Source organism: Monodelphis domestica, chromosome 5, assembly GCF_027887165.1.
Source record: "Monodelphis domestica isolate mMonDom1 chromosome 5, mMonDom1.pri, whole genome shotgun sequence".
In the NCBI taxonomy this organism is placed as follows: domain Eukaryota; kingdom Metazoa; phylum Chordata; class Mammalia; order Didelphimorphia; family Didelphidae; genus Monodelphis; species Monodelphis domestica.
In genome coordinates, this window is record NC_077231.1 from 203,139,156 (window position 1) to 203,158,549 (window position 19,394).

At 36.9% G+C, this 19,394-nt stretch overlaps 2 protein-coding genes across 2 annotated transcripts in view; one reads left to right on the forward strand and one right to left on the reverse strand.

Annotated features, from left to right (window-relative positions):
- Window positions 1-18,271, forward strand: part of LOC103106405 (uncharacterized) — a 40,054-nt gene extending 21,783 nt beyond the window's left edge. Inside the window, exon 5 of the mRNA XM_056800660.1 lies at window positions 15,153-18,271. Coding sequence (XP_056656638.1) covers window positions 15,153-15,289 — 137 coding nt within the window. The 3' untranslated portion in view covers window positions 15,290-18,271. The remainder of the gene's footprint in view (window positions 1-15,152) is intronic.
- LOC100021001 (mortality factor 4-like protein 1) overlaps window positions 1-19,394 on the reverse strand; it is a 109,751-nt gene that overhangs the window by 3,187 nt on the left and 87,170 nt on the right. The window lies entirely within an intron of this gene.

Sequence of the window (19,394 nt, forward strand, 5' to 3'; positions counted from 1 at the left end):
ATAGTCCTTTCCCTTAAGGACCTCATATCTAATGGGGAAGACAACATGGAAACAACTATATATAAATAAGATGTAGACACAGGATAAAACTGGAGGTAACTCAAGAGGGATGGCATTAACAGTAAGAGGGAGCAGAAAAGACTTTTACAGGAAGTAGGATTTGAGCTGAGACTTGAAGAAAGTCTGGGAAGCCAAGAGGCAGAGATGAGGACACTGTACATTCTAATGGGGGACAGCCAGTAAAAAATGTACACAATTAAGGGATGGAGCATTTTATGCAAGGAACAGTAAAGGGGCCAGGGTCACTAGATCATGACATAAATGGAGGAAGGAAGAAAGGAAGGAAGGAAGGAGAAAGGAAGGAAGGAAGAAGAAAGGAAGGAAGGAACGAAGGAAGCAATGAAGGAAGGAACAAAGGAAGGAAAAAAAGGTTATAGAATAAGGAAATATAGAGGAAAGGGAGGAAGGAAGGAAATATAGGAGGAAGGGAGAAAGAAAGGGAAGGAGAGAAGGAAGAAGGAAACAAGTATTGGTTAAGCACCTACTGTATGCCAGGTACTGTGCTAAGCACTTCACAATTATTATCTCATTTAATCCTCACAACAACCTTTGGAGGTGAGTGCTCTTGTTATCCCCATCTTAACAGATGAGACTGAGGCAGAGAGAGGTGAAGTGACTCCCCCAACTTCTCTTAGTAAATATCTTATGCCATCTTTGAACTCAGAAGACTTAAAAGATAGGAAGGGACCAAGCTGTAAAGGACTCTTAAGAGCCAAAGATTTTATATTTGATCCTGGAAGCAATAGGGAACTACCAGAGTTTATTGAAGGGGGCAGGGGATAATGTGGTCAGATCTGCACTTTAGGAAGATTATATTGATGGCTGAGTGAACAATAGACTGGAATGAGAAGAAACTTGAGAAGTGAGAAGAAATAAGTAGGATATTGCAGTGGTCCAGATATGAAATGATGAGGGCCAGAACCAGGTTGGGAAAATGGGCAAGAAATCAAATGGAATGGCTGATAATCAAATAGCATAGACTTCATAAATAGAAGCTGGATGAGGTAGGGTTGGAAAGATAAGTTAGAGCATGACCAAAGAAGATGGTAGGCATCTTCTATTTTATGCTATAGACATGAAGAAGCATTTTGGTTTTGGGCAAAAACAATGTGAAATGGTTAGAACTATTTTACTTGAAGGCTGGCTAGTTCTGTTGCTTTCCCACATATAGGGTTTCTTGCTTGACTCCAGGAATTACCCTTTAGTTTTAGGTGGAAATTGTCTTCTCCCCAGTCTCCCAAAACCTGATCCAAAGATCCCCCTGGCCTCTGCCTAGAACCTCTGTATTAAAACTCCCCTCTTTATACTTTTTATCTTCTCAGAGAAATTCACCTAAAGTAAAGGAAAAGCTGTTGAGTTTCCCTGGCTTGTACTCTCTCTCTCTCTCTTTTCCAGTCTGTATTCTTGTACTTCTCTCCAACTTGTACTCTTTCTGATCTCTGAACATTTTTGTTTTTGTCCTGTCTCTATCTCTGGATACCAACTCTCTTCATATATGAAAACTCAGCAATTAGGGGTAAAGGTCAAGAAGAAATAGAATGGCTAGGTAGATGGGTGTGTTTGTATTGGAGTATGGCATGGTCTAGATGTTCATCAAGCTCTCCTTCACCTCTAAAATCTTGTGGCCTATGACCATAACAAGGAGAATTGGGTTTCAATTACAGAGTTGAAATTAGGCTGGATAGACTCAAAGGGAGCCAAATGGTTCAGTGGATAGATAGCTGGATTTGGGAATTGGGAAGACCTGGGTTTGAATCTTTCCTTAGACAAGTCACTTAATCCCTCTCAACCTCTGGTTCCTTATCTGTTAAGTAGGGAGGTCATAATAGTATCTCCCTCACAAGGTTGTGAGGATCAAAAATAGGGCATATGAATAATGCTCTGAAACATTATAGTACTATATGTTCACCATTATTATTAACAATAATCAGAGAAACCTCCAAATAATGAGAGCTCTAACCATATAATGGGCTGCCTTATGAAACAGTGACCCCAACTGAGGATTTTATTGTAGTTGGGATGACCATCTGTCAGGGACATTATAAATGAGATTGTCACTCTGAGTAGAAGTTGAGTGAGATCACATCTGAGTTCACACCTAAGATAAGGATTATATGATTTTATGAGAAAGAGGAAATGAGAGAGTGAACATTTATTTATTCACATTGTCATGGGTCTATCTCTAAAATAAAAAACAAAAACTTTGGATTAAAAATTAATCCAGGTCCTTTTATTGGGCTTTCTTAATAATCAAATTGGGTTGTCTATAATGCTATTCTGACTGAATGGGCAAAAACTGTTCATTAAAATAGCTGAAGAAGTGGTAGTAAAAGGAATTTATCAGTACTATACTATACTATACTATACTATACTATACTATACTATACTATACTATACTATACTATACTATACTATACTATACTATACTATAGTCAGTCAGCAAGCATTTATTAAAAGCTTACTATGGTGCCAGGCACTATTCTAAGTCTTAGTAATATAAATCTCTAAGCAAAAATAAAATAAAAAAGCAAAAGTCCCTGACTTTAAGAAACTTATATTCTAATAGAAGAAAACAGCATAGAACAGGGAGCTAAAAAGGGTGGGGAGGAGAAAAAGCAAAGTGGCTGGAACATAGAAGAGAAATGGGGAGAATTAGGCATAGAACCAGCAAGAGGAGTAAAGGAGTAAGCATGGAGCTGGCCTGGAGACTTCCTCAAAATGGAAGTTCAAGGAAGAATTCACCAGTTAGAGGATGGAGCAAAGAGTTCTCCCAGGGGAAGAAGGCTTCTGGTATATGGAGAAGTACAGAGAATCAGTCAAGCCAGAAAGAGGAATGAGTGTAGGCATTCTCTTTAAATTCAAAAATTTTAATTTGCCATTTCAGTTATAAAACATGCTTTTCTTTAATAGTTTCCTAGAGCACATATTTCTGGTCATATCTATTAAATGAGACAGCTAGGCAGATAGGGCACTGGGCCCAGAGTCAGGAAGACTTGAGTTCAAATTAAACCTTGGATACATAACTAATAACCTTGTGGCTCAGGACAAATCACTAAACCTCTGTTTGCCTTAATCTACCAAAGAAGGAAATGGCAAACCATTCCAGTATCTTTGCCAAGAAAACCCAGTAGAGGAGCAGTTAGATGGCTCAGTGGATAGAGTAACAGGCCTGGAGTCAGGAAAACCTGAGTTCAAATGTGACCTCAGACACATCCTAACTGTGTGACCCTGTGGGCAAATTATTTAACCCCATTCACCTAGCCTTTGCGCTTCTATCTTAGAGTTATTACTAAGACAGAAAGCAATGGAAGGAAGGAGGGAAGGAAGGAATGAAGGAAGGAAGGAACAAAGGAAGGAAGGAAGGAAGATAGATAGATTCCATGAATGGTATTGGCATGCTATGGTCCAGAGGGTCACAAAGAGCCAGACATGACTGAACAATAACAATCTATTAAATAAACATTGTTGACAAAGGATATAGCCCGCCATCATGTTCCATAAGGACTCTTTTTTATGCTGTCACTAGATTGAACAAGGATGAATATGGAAATTATCTTTTACTCCCTTGGAATAAAAAGATTTTACATGGTGTTATGTTAATTCTTTGCGTTGGACAAGTCACATATGAAATTGTCAGGGACCTAGACTTCTGAAATGAACACATTCTCAGGATAAAGATCTAATCCTTAATAAGCAGCTTTAGACATTGAGGAGAAAACTGCCATTGACCAGTTTGTCCAAAATCTTATGCTTCCATTGCCCAAGGTAGAAAACTGGTACCTTAGAAAACACAGATAATTCCGGGCATCCTCTTAAGTAAAGAGACATTTCATCATGTCACAGAAAAGCTTAGAAGGAGAAGGACCAAAAATATTCAAGGACCCTCATGTCCACATTGACTAACTTGTTTCCGAACTGTCTTGAAAGTTTTCCTTTATAATTATAGTATATTGTCCCCCTCCCCCTACTGAATAATGTTATTCAGGCTAGCTAACACCATTGATTTCCCACTTCTGAAGACTGGACTTAAAAGACTATAGTTAATTATTGCCCTTGTAGTGTGGAATTGGCACCTGGATCTTCCCAAAGTCTGGGCTTGCACCCAGTCTCCTCCCCCATTTCTGTGGTCCTGGGGGCCAGTGCTTCCTTTCACCATCTGCTACTCTCATCATTCAATGCTTTTTTTAGTTACCAGAAACCAAAATCTCTAAAATGTGTTGTTGTTGTTTTTTTAGCATAGTTTTCCCCTTCACCATTGAGTCAACAAAAACTAGGGCATTTTTCTCAAATTTTCCATCTTTGACTAAGTATAAAGGTAAATTGCTTTGAAAAACCACAACTCACATTCAGCTTTCTTTCCACAGAATTATGAGCAAATGAACTCTGTGAAGGATGCTGGCATTTAGGCCACAACTTTAATTAGAGTTCTCACGACCTCATACTATGTAATTTGCAGAAGTTGAGGTTTTCAATGCTTAGCTATGAATACCTTGGGGTAAAAAAAATGTCTAGGAATTATTTCCAGAACCAACTTGTTCTGTTGATCTTTTACTTGTCCATCACTATTTACTCTCAGGTCGAAGGAAGTCCAAACGCTATCAGATAGATTTTATTTTGTTTCGATCTTTTTTTTTAAGACAAAGGCAAAAAGCAATCACCTGTTTAACTGCTATGAGGAAAAACCCCTTGATCTCCCTTCTTCCCCTGGCATTCTTTGGCAGAGAGTTCTTAACCTCTGGATTAGTTCTGGCTCCAATGTGCCCATTTTGGAGCCTTGTGGACAAAATGTTAGTCTTTGAATGAATTTGCAGCTTTATTATGTGTAGAGTAACCAAAGAGGTTTATGGGACACTTGATGAATGTGTTAGCATGTATTATGGCAATGAGGATTCACAGTTCATAGAGGGCCAAACTAGGAGTCAGGAAGACAAATAATCTGACCTCAGAGACTTAATAGCTTTGTGGCTTTGGACAAGTCATTTAACTTCATGTCTCAGTTTCCTCATCTATAAAATGGAGATAATATTAATAATGCTAACCATATGGAGTTGTTGTGAGGATCAGATGAGATAAATGTAAAGTATTTTGCAAATCATAAAGTACCACATAGATGTTAGCTGGTCTGACCTTGAGCAAGCCACTTAACCCTCAGTTTCTTCAACTATAAATTAAGGGTAAAAAGAGAACCTACCTCCTAGGTTTGTTGTTAGGATCAAATAAGATAAAATGCCTAGTATGTGGTAGGTGCTTTTGAAATGTTAGCTCATTATTTTTATGTGCCACTTAATAATGTACTTTGCTCAATACCATTTTGTGAAGTAGGTAGTGTAAACACCATTAACCTCATTTTGTTAAAAAAAAAAAAAGGAAACTGGTTCATATAGGTAAAGTGACTTTCCCAAGATCACACAGCTGGCAAGTCAAGATTTAACCATCAATATCAGCAACTCCTTCTCAAAAATTTCTGAAAGAATACAAATTATATGACTCTTCCCTCAGAGTTCCACACATTTGAAAGGGAGAATAGAATAGTAATCTACAAATGTACATGGAATTGAACAGAAGTGTGCAAGAATCTGTTGGAGAGATTCATAAAATAAGAGCTTCATAAAATAAGAATGCAAAGTTGATGGTCTAGATTATGGCATTGCAATTGTGTGGACAACTCATAAAGGTGAACCCAGCTGGATTCAGAATTAAATGGGAGAAAGAAAATGGGCGGATTGCTTATGAGAAATTGCATAGTAGCTTCAATGATTCCAAATTGCTTCTTGACACAAAAATTCATTTTTGCATGGATATTCTTCCAATGATGCTACATGTGAGACTAATGGAACACTACGATCTCTGTAGAATCAAATCTGCAGCTGGCCCAAAGGCTAATGGAACGATTCATAGTGGGGGTGTTGGTGGGTGTGGTGGTAAAGAGGTTGTCTAATATTACTAGCAAAGGCTTGCATTAAAGAAGGAGCAAAAAACCCATCATTAATGATGGGAAAAGGAAGTGGGTCCAGGTAGGTAACAAGAGGGAAGAATAACAGATGGCCAGCCCATATTACACTGGTACCCCTGGAACTATTTTTAAAACCAGAGAAATGTTTCCAGTATGTTGAGGGAAACTTTCAATGGACGATTTGCTAAAAAACAATTTAAAAATCTCAACAAAAATCATGCACGAGGATAATGGGTGGATAGGTTGCAATTTGCTTTGCTGGGCAGAGTTATCATAAAATGATTTCACCAATTTATCAAAATAATTCCTAAACCACCAGATGAGTTCTCTTATGCATTTATTAAACAAAGGACTTCTTCCAATGACTGAGTCAAATGATGGCATTTACATGCAGGATAAAAATATTGTGTAAAAATGCCAGTTTATTTAATAATGATCCTCATAAAAATAAAGTCAGATTTTTAGTTGGGAAAGGTGAGGTAAAGAAAATAGAGAAAAAAGAATTCATGGAAGAAGCTTATCTTGCTGATAGCATTCATGATATAACTGGGGGGAAAGCAACCAAGTGCCCTGAAAAGAATACTAGACTAGGAATTGGGAGACCAAGGTTTAAGTCCAATTCTATCACTAATCTATGAAATTATTTGAATATTTGAGAGCCGCTTATACATATGAACTAAACGATCCATTTACTTGACTATAATTCTAAGAGCACCTCTCTCTTCATCTAGCTGGAGCTCCATTTCCTTTGCTGAAACCACTAGAATAGAGGGACAAAAGAGGGCAAGAACATTTAGTTCAAGAGCTCCTACCCTCAGAACTGTACATTAATTTTTTAAAATTTAGAATAGTTTTTCAATTTAATTGGTTTCTTACAAATTTATATTTTATGCTAACAATTCTGAAAGGGACATCCCTAGATTTCACTGTACTGTTTATGGTTTAATGGCATAAAAAAGATTAAAAACCCAGAAAATAGATTATTATATAATTGTTGTGGGAATCTACATATGGCCATTGAATTTATTGGGGATGAGGAAGGAATGTTCAGTCATCCTAAGTAATTTTTCCTTAATTGATTGACTCAAACATGGAGTGATCCAAATCAGCTGTTGATATGGCAAAAAAAACCCAGATTGACTTTTTCAGATCTGTTTTCCATCAAGTAGACATGGCCTTGGATCTACAATAGTTTCACAAAAGAAAGGGGAGGGAGAGGATGTAAACTTCCAACTTTTTTTTTTTGCCAGTGCATCTGAAAACAAGGCAAAGAAGAAAGCACTTCTGACCCACTTAATTATTTTTTAAAACATTTTGTCCCCAGCTACCCATAACTAATGCTGTAGTTAAAATTGCAAGAGAATTTTCTTTTCTTTAGAAGCTTGTTCTCATCTGTAAGTTATTTGACTGAAACCTGAGGTGCTCAGTTGCAGTACAAAGGTGACTTTGGAGGGGAAAGTTTATGCCAGACTGGTTCAGTTGTTTTTGTGTTATGCAAGCAGAAGGAAAAAAATTAACTGTTTATTCCTGAGTTATAAATTTCATATTTCTCTTAGGGCAAATGGCAAAATGTCCAAGTTTCAAACCTCACTTCTGTGTTAGTATTTAGATGGAATATCATCTGTTTCTGTTCAAAACTGAAATGAAGAAGCTGAAGTATATTAAATAATAGCCTTTTGTCCATTTAAGGAAATTATTTGAAGGTCTGATATTTCTTATAGCAGAAAGAACAGTGAACTATATTTTAATTGTGATAGTGGCAAATGTTTGAATGTTTGAATTTGCATAAATCTCTATCTCTGCCATTGGGGTTTGTCAGGTAAAGTGATTTTTTTACACCCCCCCCTCACAAAAAACTTTGTAAACAAACAAATGATGTCAAAAACATATTAATAGCTGGACATGATGATGTATGTTTGTTAGCCCAGGCTGAGGCTGAAGATTCTCTTGAGCTTAGAGGTTCTGAGCTGAAGTGGGCATAAATTCCATCAGGTATCTTCACCAGGTCTGGCACCAATATGATGAGCCTCTGGGAGTAGAGAACTATGAGGCAGCCTAAGAAGGGGTGAACTGACTCTAACCTAGTTGGAAATGGAGCTAGTCAAAACTTTTAGGTCAATCAGCAATAGAAATGAAGTAGGGGAGAATGGAGGAATGGAGGGAGGGGTAGAGAGAGGGAGAAAAGAAGGAAGGAAAGGAGGGGAGAAGGAAGAATGGAAGGAAGGAAGGAGGGGAAAAGGGAGAAAAGGAAGGGAATGAGGGAGGGAAGAAAGGAGGAATGAAAAGTGATTAAGGGAAGAAAGGAAGGAAGGAAGGAAGGAAGGAAGGAAGGAAGGAAGGAAGGAAGGAAGGAAGGAAGGAAGGGAAGGAAGGAAGGAAGGAAGGAGGCAGCTGGGTAGCTCAGTGGATTGAGAGCCAGGTCTAGAGATGGGAGGTCCTAAGTTCAAATCTGGCCTCAGACACTTCCTAGCTGTGTGACCCTGGGCAAGTCTGTTAACCCCCCATTGCCTAGCCCTTACCACTCTTCTGCCTTGGAAGCAATACAGTACAGTATAGTACAGATATTTCTTCATCTCCATCTCCTGACTTCCCTAACTTCCTCCAAGTCTCAGCTAAAACCTCACCTTCCACAAGAAACCTTTCTCAATCCACTTTAATCTTAGTGCCTTCCCTCCAGATCCCCTCTACTTTGCCATGTAGATGTATGCAAATGTGCTCATATATCTGTGTGTATGTACTGCACACACAAACATTGTTTGTACACAGTTGTTGCACACAATCCTCTCTTTAGACTATGAGCTGCTGGAGGGCAAGGACTGTTTCTGCCTTACTTTGTATCCTGGCACTTACCACAGTACTTGGAACATGGTATGAGCTTGATAAAAGCTTGTTGACTTCACGTGCATTATTCCATCAAAATAAGATTTAATTTGTATGGCATAGTGTTTATGAAATGCTATGGAAAAATTTATAGGACTTCCCTACCCCATCCCCTTGCCATCCCTGTGATTTAATCGACACAGGGAATTCCTAGAGCAGAACTTTCTTCTATCTAGGCAGGTCAGCCTTCTTCAGGCAACTTATATAGCTTTACAGAATTTCCTGGGTCACTGATAGGATAAGTGACTTGTCTAGGGTCATTCAGCCAGAACATATTAGATATGGGACTTGAATCTAAGTCTTTCTGATTCTGAGGCCAGCTTTCTTTCCATTGCCTAATTGCTTTTTCAAAGTGCAAATAAAGGTTGACTATTATTATTATTATTTAAGCAAAGGATGGATAGTCACTCATTGGGGATGTTTTAAAAGGTATTCTTGTTCTCCTACAGATGAACTAGATGGCCCTTGGGTCTCATGTTTTAATAATAATAGCTAACATTTATTTAATGCTATTTATTAAGTGCCAGGCACTGTGCTAAGCATTTTATAAGTATTATTGCATTTGATCCTTACAACAGCCCTAGAAGCTAAGTGCTATTTATTATCCTCATTTTACAGATGAGGAAACTGAGGCCAATAAGCGACTTGCTCAGCATCGCATAACTGATAAGTGTCAGAGACCAAATATGATCTCAGTTCTTCCTGACTCCACATCTGGCACTCTATCCATTGTATCACCTAGTTGTCCCAATTTCTCTAAAAAATAATTGTTTTAATACTGTCATTAATTTTTACTCATCAAACTATGATTCACTTTAGTTCAGACCTTCATCATCTCTCACCTAGCCTATTGAAACAGTGTCTTACTTGGTCTCTGTGATTCATCTCTCCCCACACCAGCCTATCCCCCGCACAGCTGCCAAAGTGGTTTTCCCCTAAGCCTCCTCAACAAATTTCAAGTGACTCCAATGGCCTCTACAATAAAATATTAATTTTTCTGCTTAGCTTTTAAAATTCTTCACCATCGAAATCCAACCTATCTTTCCAGCCTCATGGTATATTATTTCCTTTCCCTTATTTTACAATCCAGCCAATTGGCCTGCTCTCTGTTTCTCATATACACTATCCATGTTCCATCTCTGGGAACTTGAACTGGCTGTCTTTCATGCCTAGAATCCTTCCCCTTCATTTTTGTCTCATAGAATCCTTCTCTTCCTTCAAAATTCAGCTCAAATACTACCTTCAGTGAAGCCTTTCCTAACCAACCCATCTGCTAATGTCTTTCCTCCCAATCCATCTTGAGTTTAACCACTTTGTATTTATTTCAGTGGATATTTATCTTTAGTGTTTAGATATGTAACTGTGTCCTCCATTAGACCATAAACTACCTAGGATTAGGGATTGTTTCATTCTTTATGTTTGTATCTCCAGAGTCTAGCACAGTGTCTGATACATAGTAGGCACAACACAAGGTTTTTCACTGAAACAGTGACACTGATTCAGGAAATGTCACCCATGGACACCCCCACTGAAAATAATTCTGAATGAAGAAAGTGTTAGAAAGAACAGGGTTTTCTTTTCTTTTTAAAAAACTTATGGAAGGCATATAGATAGTTATGGAGGAGAGCATCCTACTGCAAAGCGTTTGGCAATAGAGAGGTAAGTGGATGGATGCTGCTATACTTAGATGGGCCAATAAATGGACCAAACATCTCTCGACGGATCTGTATATGACATCACATATTTTCAAAACAAGATCCTTAGGAATTGTGGAAAGTTCAGATTGCGAATTCATCTGCCACTGAAGGAAAATCTTAAGGTCTATTCTCCCAAATTATTTCAACATACAGTTTGAAATCAGAATTTCATTATTAAGTCTTTTTTTTTTCCTTGAATGCACACTAAGGATAATACATTAAGCTAATTCAAACTAAGGTATCAGTGATTCATCAGATAATCTCTTCTGGTCAGACAAATGGGAGTAAAAGAATACTGGGTACTTTTAGGAGGCATTATAAAAGTTATTTATGGGTCTCCAGGAATGACCTTTGCCTATGCCATAATATTCTCCAGGTATTCATTCCCTTGTGGTAAGATAATTAATAAAAACATTTTTTTCTGATATCAGTTGACTTCCCCAGTATGTCCTGATAACCCCTCCACAAAACAGGAACACTTTGGTTGGGAGCTATCCATTCTCCATGGCGGCATGTAATTATTACAAGGGCATTAGCTGTGTCCCAGAGATGGCAGCCACTGGCGGCGTATACTTATGACCAGGCTTATTTAAGAAACCTGAGGACCTTCTCCTGCTGCCAGCATTTTTAAGAAGCCTGGAAGTAGAAACTTAGCCCCTGGGTGTGGTTTTGAGAGTGATCCAAGCAGGGCAGAGGATCTGTTTTGTTGACCTTGGCAGGGTCACTGAAGAGCTGTCCCAGGGAGATTATTTATCCTAGAGAGGAATAGGCTTTAGGAAGTTAAATAATCACTTTCAAATATAGACTGAGGTATTGTTAATGACTATGGTGCCTAAATGGCAGCTTAAGAGCCTACTGTGTGCAGATCACTCTTGTAGGGACTTGGGAGAGATATCTTTAAATATATAGGGTCTCTGCCCTTATGGAGCCAAAATTACATAACTCTCAGCCCCTTGGAACTTACATAAATAGCAACATGAGAGATTTAGGTTAGCTATATGAAAGTACTGCCAGGAGGGAGATTTGTTAAACGCGGAAATGGAGATAACAGTAGAGACTTATCTTTAAAATGTTGAAAAACAAAACACTAGCTCTGGGTTTGGAACAAATGAGAGGATAGTCTGTCAGAAGGTGGAGGGATATGACAGATACTTCAGAGGTCACTTTCAGTCCTATAATTGGATAACCTCAGCCTCATCACATTCAGCTCTTGAAGTTCGATGAAATGAGTTAGAATTGTGATCTCATTCTTTTTTTTTTTAAGACTGACTTCAATCCCATCTCTTTTGAGCAAGTGAAAAAATTTATGAAATTTTCCTCCTGTTCTTTCTTTTACAATATCTGCTCCCTCTCCTTAAGGCCGTGAGTGGGCAGAGGTAGGTAGGGAAAAGGGAACCATGCCGCATCATTGGCTTTTCCCAGCCCGGAACTCTGCCTTGTGCTAGAAAACACATTCTGCATTCTGTCACTTTATCCTTTCTCCCAAGAGCAGGAGTGTTTTGTATTTACAAAGAACTCTTATTTTCACATGATTTATACTAGCTATTATTGTCCTCTTAATAGTATTATTTAATTTTAGCCTCCCTTTATACATATTGGCATATATTTGTCCTAGGCACCTTATATATATAATGTCATTATTTAATTTCAAATGCCAAAGGGTGGGCTCAGTTTGTAAAGCTAGCCTCTTGAGCTAATTTTCAAGTTTAACTGTCTGAATTGGGACAAATTGGGAAAATATGTTTTGCCTCAAGCCCTTCTTCCCTAAATGTTTAAGCTTTTTAAACATTTTATGAGGCATGGAAATGTTGTGGAGCTGTTGAATGATCAAAATCCCAAGAACTGATTTTTATTTTTTAGATTTGAATCCCCAAAGCATTTAAGTTTAGTTAAGAAATCAGACTCTGGGAAACTGACAGATTTTAAAACTTGATAAAAATCAGTTGTGCTATAATTTTTTGTGTGGTTACTTTTCTATGACTCCAAGATGAAGCTCTTTTTCAGTTTTACCTACCAGGACTTAGCAGACAAATTAATAAGTTTTTTTTCTTTTTGAATAAAGATCATTTCTTAGTTAATTAGTTATCCTGCCACAAATAGGTAATAATTCCATCATATTAATATGAAAATAAATATGTAAGTGAACTGAAAGGTATGAAATTTTTCTTAGAAATTTCCTTGGTAATTACAAATAATATTCAAATGAGTTCATGTAGAAAGAAGTTGGAGAGGCTGTATAGTTAGAAATATAATGATCTGGACCTCAGGAGATCTAGCTGCTGACTCAACTTCCATTTGCTTTTACTGCTCCTTCATAGTTGTTGATGTCTTTCCTGCTGAGATTACTATATGTACTCTTATATATGCATAGTTATAAACATATATATACATGCATATGTGTATATATATTATATATGTATATTATGTATATGCATTTATTTATGTATATGTGTAAGGGGCAGGTAGATGGTACAGTGGATAGAGTGTCAGGCCTGGAATCAGGAGCACTGATCTTTCTGAGTTCAAATCCAGTCTCAGACACTTACTAGTTGTGTGTTCTTGAGCAAGTTACTTAACCTGGTTGGCCTCAGTTTCCCTATCTGTAAAATGAACTGGAGAAGGAAATGGCAAACCACTCCAGTATTTTTGCCAAGAAAATCCCAAATGAGATCATGAAGAGTTGAACATGACTGAACACTAAGAAGTATATTGTATGTGCATATACTTATATCTCCTATGTGCCTTGTTATTTACATGTTTTCTCTTCCTTTAGAATATGAGCTTTTTGGGAACAAGGAATACTTTTGCCTTTTATTTTTGGGTATCCCCAAGGCTTATCACATGCCTGGCACATAGTAAGCATACTGACTGAGCAGGTTCTAGAACAATCTCTTCATTTCTCTGAGTTTCAGGTTTTTTTCATCTATAAAATGAGGAAGTTGGATGAGATGATCTCCAAAATACAATAATTCTATGAAATAGACTATTAAATGTTTGCTTGACCTTCCAAATGTGTTTTCTCAGCTTTAAAAAATGTGTGTAGATTGTTCCTAACCAAAGCAATATTAGTCTAAAACTAATATATTTCACAGATGGGTCTATCTGGAAGCACTTTTCAACATTCAAAATATTATTCAATGGAGACATCTAGAAAAAGTTTATTTTTATTATCTCCAAATATTTGTTTATGCTAAAATGTTTGAAGCAAACTGGCATTCACAATTGAGAAATAAGCATTTTCATTAGGAACAAACATTTTGGCAGTTAAATGCCCCCTAATGAAACATTTTGTTGAGAAATGGGTATTCGATTTGAGAGATGTTTGCCAATGTCATTCATGGCCTGAATGCTGCCATCACAGGATAAAGAAAACTAGAGGAAAAACTCCTGGGAAAAAACTCCATGACTATTCTATGTCTATGGCCAGGCCTCATAGCACAACAGGACTGGCCTCATCAGTCTGATTTTCATGGAATGATTCATGTCAGTAACTATGATAACCAAAATAATTAACTTTATTATGTGTAGTCATGGCCTTTATCTACATCTGTGGAAGGAATGTGGAAAATTCAGCAATTGTTTGAATAACTCAGGCTAAAAACTTTTCCTTAAATACCTAGATAATTGAGGTAAAATATCTTTTGGCCTGAACAAAATTCAATCATTCTGTTCTTGGTACATGCATTTGGAATGTCAAAAATGCACGTAGATCACCCTCACCCCCTTATTCCATAATTCTTTGCATTGAAAGTTGTACTTTCTAGTATAGGTGGCTCAGCAGATAGAGCATTGAACTTTCAGTCAGAAGCAGTGAATTCAATTCCTACCTCAGAAACTTACTGACTGTGTGACCCTGGGCAAGTCATTTAGCCTCTCTGTTTGCCTCAGTTTCCTCATCTGAAACAGGAAGATAATTATAACTCCTCCATACTAGGGTTGTTTCGATAATCAAATGAGATAATGTTTGCAAAGTATTATATAAATGTTGTTGTGGTGATGGTTTTTCAGTTCTTCAGTGGATCTATGATCTCTCTAGTGTTAGGGCTCTCTCCACGGGTGCAAAACATAGCCCCTCCATGTATGTGATTCCTGTCTGTTTTTCTGTACATCCTCTAGAGAGAATGCATACCCAATATACCAGGTTCCTTCCTCTGGTTCTTTTATTGTATCATGACTGCCACTGGACCACTCAGTCTAGTGACCATTCTTACTACATGACCAATCATGTCACCTCTTCCTTTTGCAACTATACATGTCCTTTATGGCATCTTCTGTGCAACTTCTCTTGCACAAGTCATCACTGATAAAGCATTGTGGCTATTGTGCCCACTATGAACTTTCTTTTGCCCTATGGGTCATCTACAGCTTTGATTCTTCTGAAATCCTGGTGTTCCAACATTCACAGCCATATTACATCATAAATGTTCAGTTTTAAAAAATCAGTCACCTCACCTCTAGTTGTTTCAAGGTTTGGGAGTTGCCTTCTTTAAATAATTGCCTTTTTCTTTTTATTCCTTCTCCTCCTCTTCCTATTGCTACTCTGATTACTACTGATGATGAAGATGAGAAGATGAAGGAGGAAGAGGAGATGAGGAGAAGGAAAAAGAAGGGAAAAGTGAAGGAGGAGGAGGAAGAGGAGAAGAAAGGAGAGAGGAAGACAGGAGAAAAAGGAAGAGAAGATGAGAAGGAAGAGGAATAAGAAGAGGAGGAAGAGGAAGAAGAAGAAGATGATGATGATGATAGCACCTATATCCTAGGTGTTACATTGTGACAATTGAATGAGATATTTGTAAAGTGCTTAGCATGGTACCTGGTAAATGGTAGATGTTTAATAAATATTTGTTCCATTCTTCCCCTTCCCATATGAAACATTTAAAGTTTATAGGATGCTTTATATAATTTCTCTCATTTGAACTTTGTGAAAACCTGTAAGGTAAGTCCTTTTTGGGAAGGATAAAAACTGCTGTGATTTTACCAGTATGAAGAATTTTCCCTACTAAGGCATCTGCTCTGAAAACATATACAGGACTCTAAGAAATTAAATATGACTTGCCTAAAGCCATACAATGGGTATGTGTCAGGGACAGAACTTGACCAAGCCTTTATGACTCTGAGGTCTACCCCCTAATTTACATTGCTTTTCAAGGTAGGCTACATACTAAAGGAACCCAAATAAAACTAAATTAAATTCTTGATTTTATTAAATGATTAAATGATGTCTTGTCAATTAATTCTTCATATCTAACTAAATAATGATCATATTTGTGAAGCATTTTATGCTTTACAAAAATGGATTTAGACTTCTGGGGAGAACAGGTCAAATCCAGTTAAAATAATGGAAATATTTATCTCACAAAACGAGTTGCTTAAGCTGATGGCCCATTTATTTCAAGCACTCTTTAGTTCACTAAAAGAATCAGACATTCTCTTGGAGTTTGTTGTAATGGGATTTGGAGAAGTTGAATTAAATGTTCCAAGAAATTTCTCCCATGATGCTTACAGGAGGCTCAATCCCATTATAACTGTTGAACAAAACTCTTATCAATTTTCTGTGGCTCTAGTCCTATCTAGGAACTCACTTTACCTCATTTCTAGTATTGAATTGAAAAGTTAGAATCTAAGAGCACTATGAGACAGAATGACAAGAAAAATTAAATGTAAAAGATGCCGTATTGGCTGCTTTTACTTTCTGTGTAATGCTGAATTTTTAAAAGAAAAGTTTAGCTTGAATCTATAGCTTTTATGTAAAAAGAACTTTAAAACTGATGCCAAGATATGGTGGGGGTTAATTTCTATTCAAAGTAATAGTTCAGTGAAGATTAAATTTAAAAAGTCTAAAGTTTGTTAAGTTGGGTTTGGGGGGGAATGAGACAGGAAGGATTGATTAACAGGATCTAAGAAATAAACAAGAAATTTAATCTTGTCATGTTGCTTTCACACTTAATTTTTAAAAACCAAATCTTAAAATATATGTCCCTGCTTTGATATTCTGTGTTTTCCTTGAAAATTAATAAACTATCAAAATCTCCTGAAACTCCAGAGTTTTACTACCAAATACCTGTCTTTAAACTAAAAGGAAATGAGAAAGTAAGGAGCTGTCCTAGGTCTGTGAATAGAGGCTTTGGATAAGATCTTTCTTTTCTTCCAGAGTATTTTTAAAATAGCTTTATTCTACCTCATAATGGAGTTGGAAGAAATTTCAAGGGGAAAGACATAAAAGATCATAAATTCTTCCTTTTTAGTCCTTTTTGGGTTTTTTTCCTCACTCTATTTGCATGGTTGACCTCATAATAAGATCATTCATTCATTCATTCATTCAATAAACAAATCTTTATTGATCATCTATTCCATGCAGAGCACAGTACTAGATACTATGAAGAATTCAAACAAGTATAATATGTGATCCTTGATCAATCTGCCTATGTATCTATCCATCCATTCACAGATATGTTAATATATAGTCAAATCTGACTCTTCATGACCCCTTTTTGGAGTTTTCTTGGCAAAGATAACTAGTGGTTTGCCATTTCCTTATCCAGCTCATTTTATAGAGGCAAAAAGGTTTAAATGACTGAGGGTGAATTTGAACTCAGTTCTTCCTGACTCCTGGTCCAGAACCCTTATCGACCATGCCACCTAGCTGCCCTTGTGCATATGTGTGTCTGTGCTGTGGCAATAAGTGACAGGACAGACAACATAACCAATAAATGTCATGAGCTTAGAAGGGGAAAGCAATAGGCTGAGTTGATCATAGAAGACTTCATGGAGTACATTCTTGAATCAGACCTTAAGTGAAGGTTAGTATTGACTAGATTAGCCTCTATTGAAATAGAATAGGGAGTGGAATTTGAGATAAAGGGGATGACATAGAGGTGATCACACATATAGGATATTCTAGGAACAGTGATAGACCGTGCTGGTTAGAATGGGGCAGGTAAATAATGAAAACTAAGGCTGGAAAGGTATATTAGGTCTAAGCAATAGAGGACCTTGAAAGTCAGTTCTGCCCTGCACATAGTGAAAAATGGAAGATTTTTGACAAGAGAAGTGATATTGTGAAAGCCAAGCCTGAGGAAGTGTAGCATCTGGTAATGATGTATAAAACAGATTGAAAGGGGGAGACATTGGAGGCTGGAACATCCCCAAAGTATTAAAAATGATGACGATGTAACCATGATAGCCCAAATGAAGTTAAGGAACTGATGCTAGTCATAGGCTAGAGCTAGGATCAACTGCTACAATCCTCTCATTTTATATCTAGGGAAACTGAGGCTGAAACATTTCTCTACCATCACCAAGGTCGCACAAGTACTGAGTAGCTGACCCAGCCTTTCAGTCCAGCTCTTCTGACTCTAAACACAGTACTCTTTTTCACTGTACCATAATTAATTTCTACTATGTTCCAAAATGCCTGACAGGACTAGAGGGCATATTTTCTGGAGGCAACAGAAGTTGGTGAGAGTGTAGGTGGAAGCAGAATACTGTAGAATAAACTTAATGCTGGATATTCAAGAATAGATAAGGATAATGTCCTCCAATGGAAACTAGAAATTGTTGATTGATCTTAACCTATGTTATTAATTGTTAAACAAATACCTATGTAATATTTTATTTCTGAGTTAATGTTTTAGATGTAAGAGATACAAGATCTAAATAAAAATTCTTTGTTGCTTTTTGTAAAGTGAGTGAGATGTTATAAGGAATTCATTTTTATGAAATTTATTTCTTTATTAGATGCATTAGTACAATGTATATTCTTGAGTGTCAAATATACACATTTTACATGCATAAAAGAAAACTATTTGCTTTTCCTTGCAAACCCTCTACTTCTAGGACAAAAAAAAAAGGTAGCTGACTAATTACCTTATTAGCCAACCTCCCCAGAAACTTAGAAATTGAAATGAAGATAAGTATTCTTTTCAGGCAAAATTTGAATCATACATTGAACTCACTTTTTTAATGACTATATTTTATATGTGATGAAATTTCTATACTGATTTCAAGTTGGAGTATAGAGACTTATCTAACAGGAATGGAATAAGCATGACAATGGGGAGCAGCATGGTGACTATTTTTAAATGTTTTTATTGTTACTGATTATTTTGTTTTTATATCACCTTCAATTCTGATAGTCCTCCCCTTCCCATACACATCAAGCTATTCCTTGTAACAAAAAAGAAGAGAAAAACCAGTCCCCCAAACTTACCAACCTACCAACTGAAAATGACAGTAGAATCAGTGTTAAATACCCAGAGTCCCTCATCTCTTCAAGGAAGGGAGGTGCATTTTTTTTTCATTTCTTCTTTGGGTCCTAGCTTAAATATTATAATTACTCAACTTTCAGTTTCATTTTTTTCATTGTTCTTCTTTCAATGATCATTTGATCATTACTGTGATCCTTATGTATATTATTTTCCTGACTGCTTACCTCCTTCTACATTTGTTCACATTTTCTCATGCCTCTCTGAATTCTTCGCAGTCATTGTTTCTTAACAGAGGCAATAATATTCCATTACATTCAGAGACCACAACTTATTTAGCCATTTCCCATCAGTGGACATCTTCTTTGTTGGCAGTTCTTTGTTACCACAAAAAGTACTGCTGTGAGTATTTTGGTATGTATCTAGGACCTTTCATTCTGGGTGACCATATTTTCCAAATCAAAAATCAGGATGCACATTTTGTTTTCTTTTTAAATATATATTTATTTCTTATAAACATGTATACCTCTCCCTCCCACTTCTCTCATCCCAACTGAATAATAAAAACAAACAAATAAACAAACAAAAAAACAAAAAACCCTC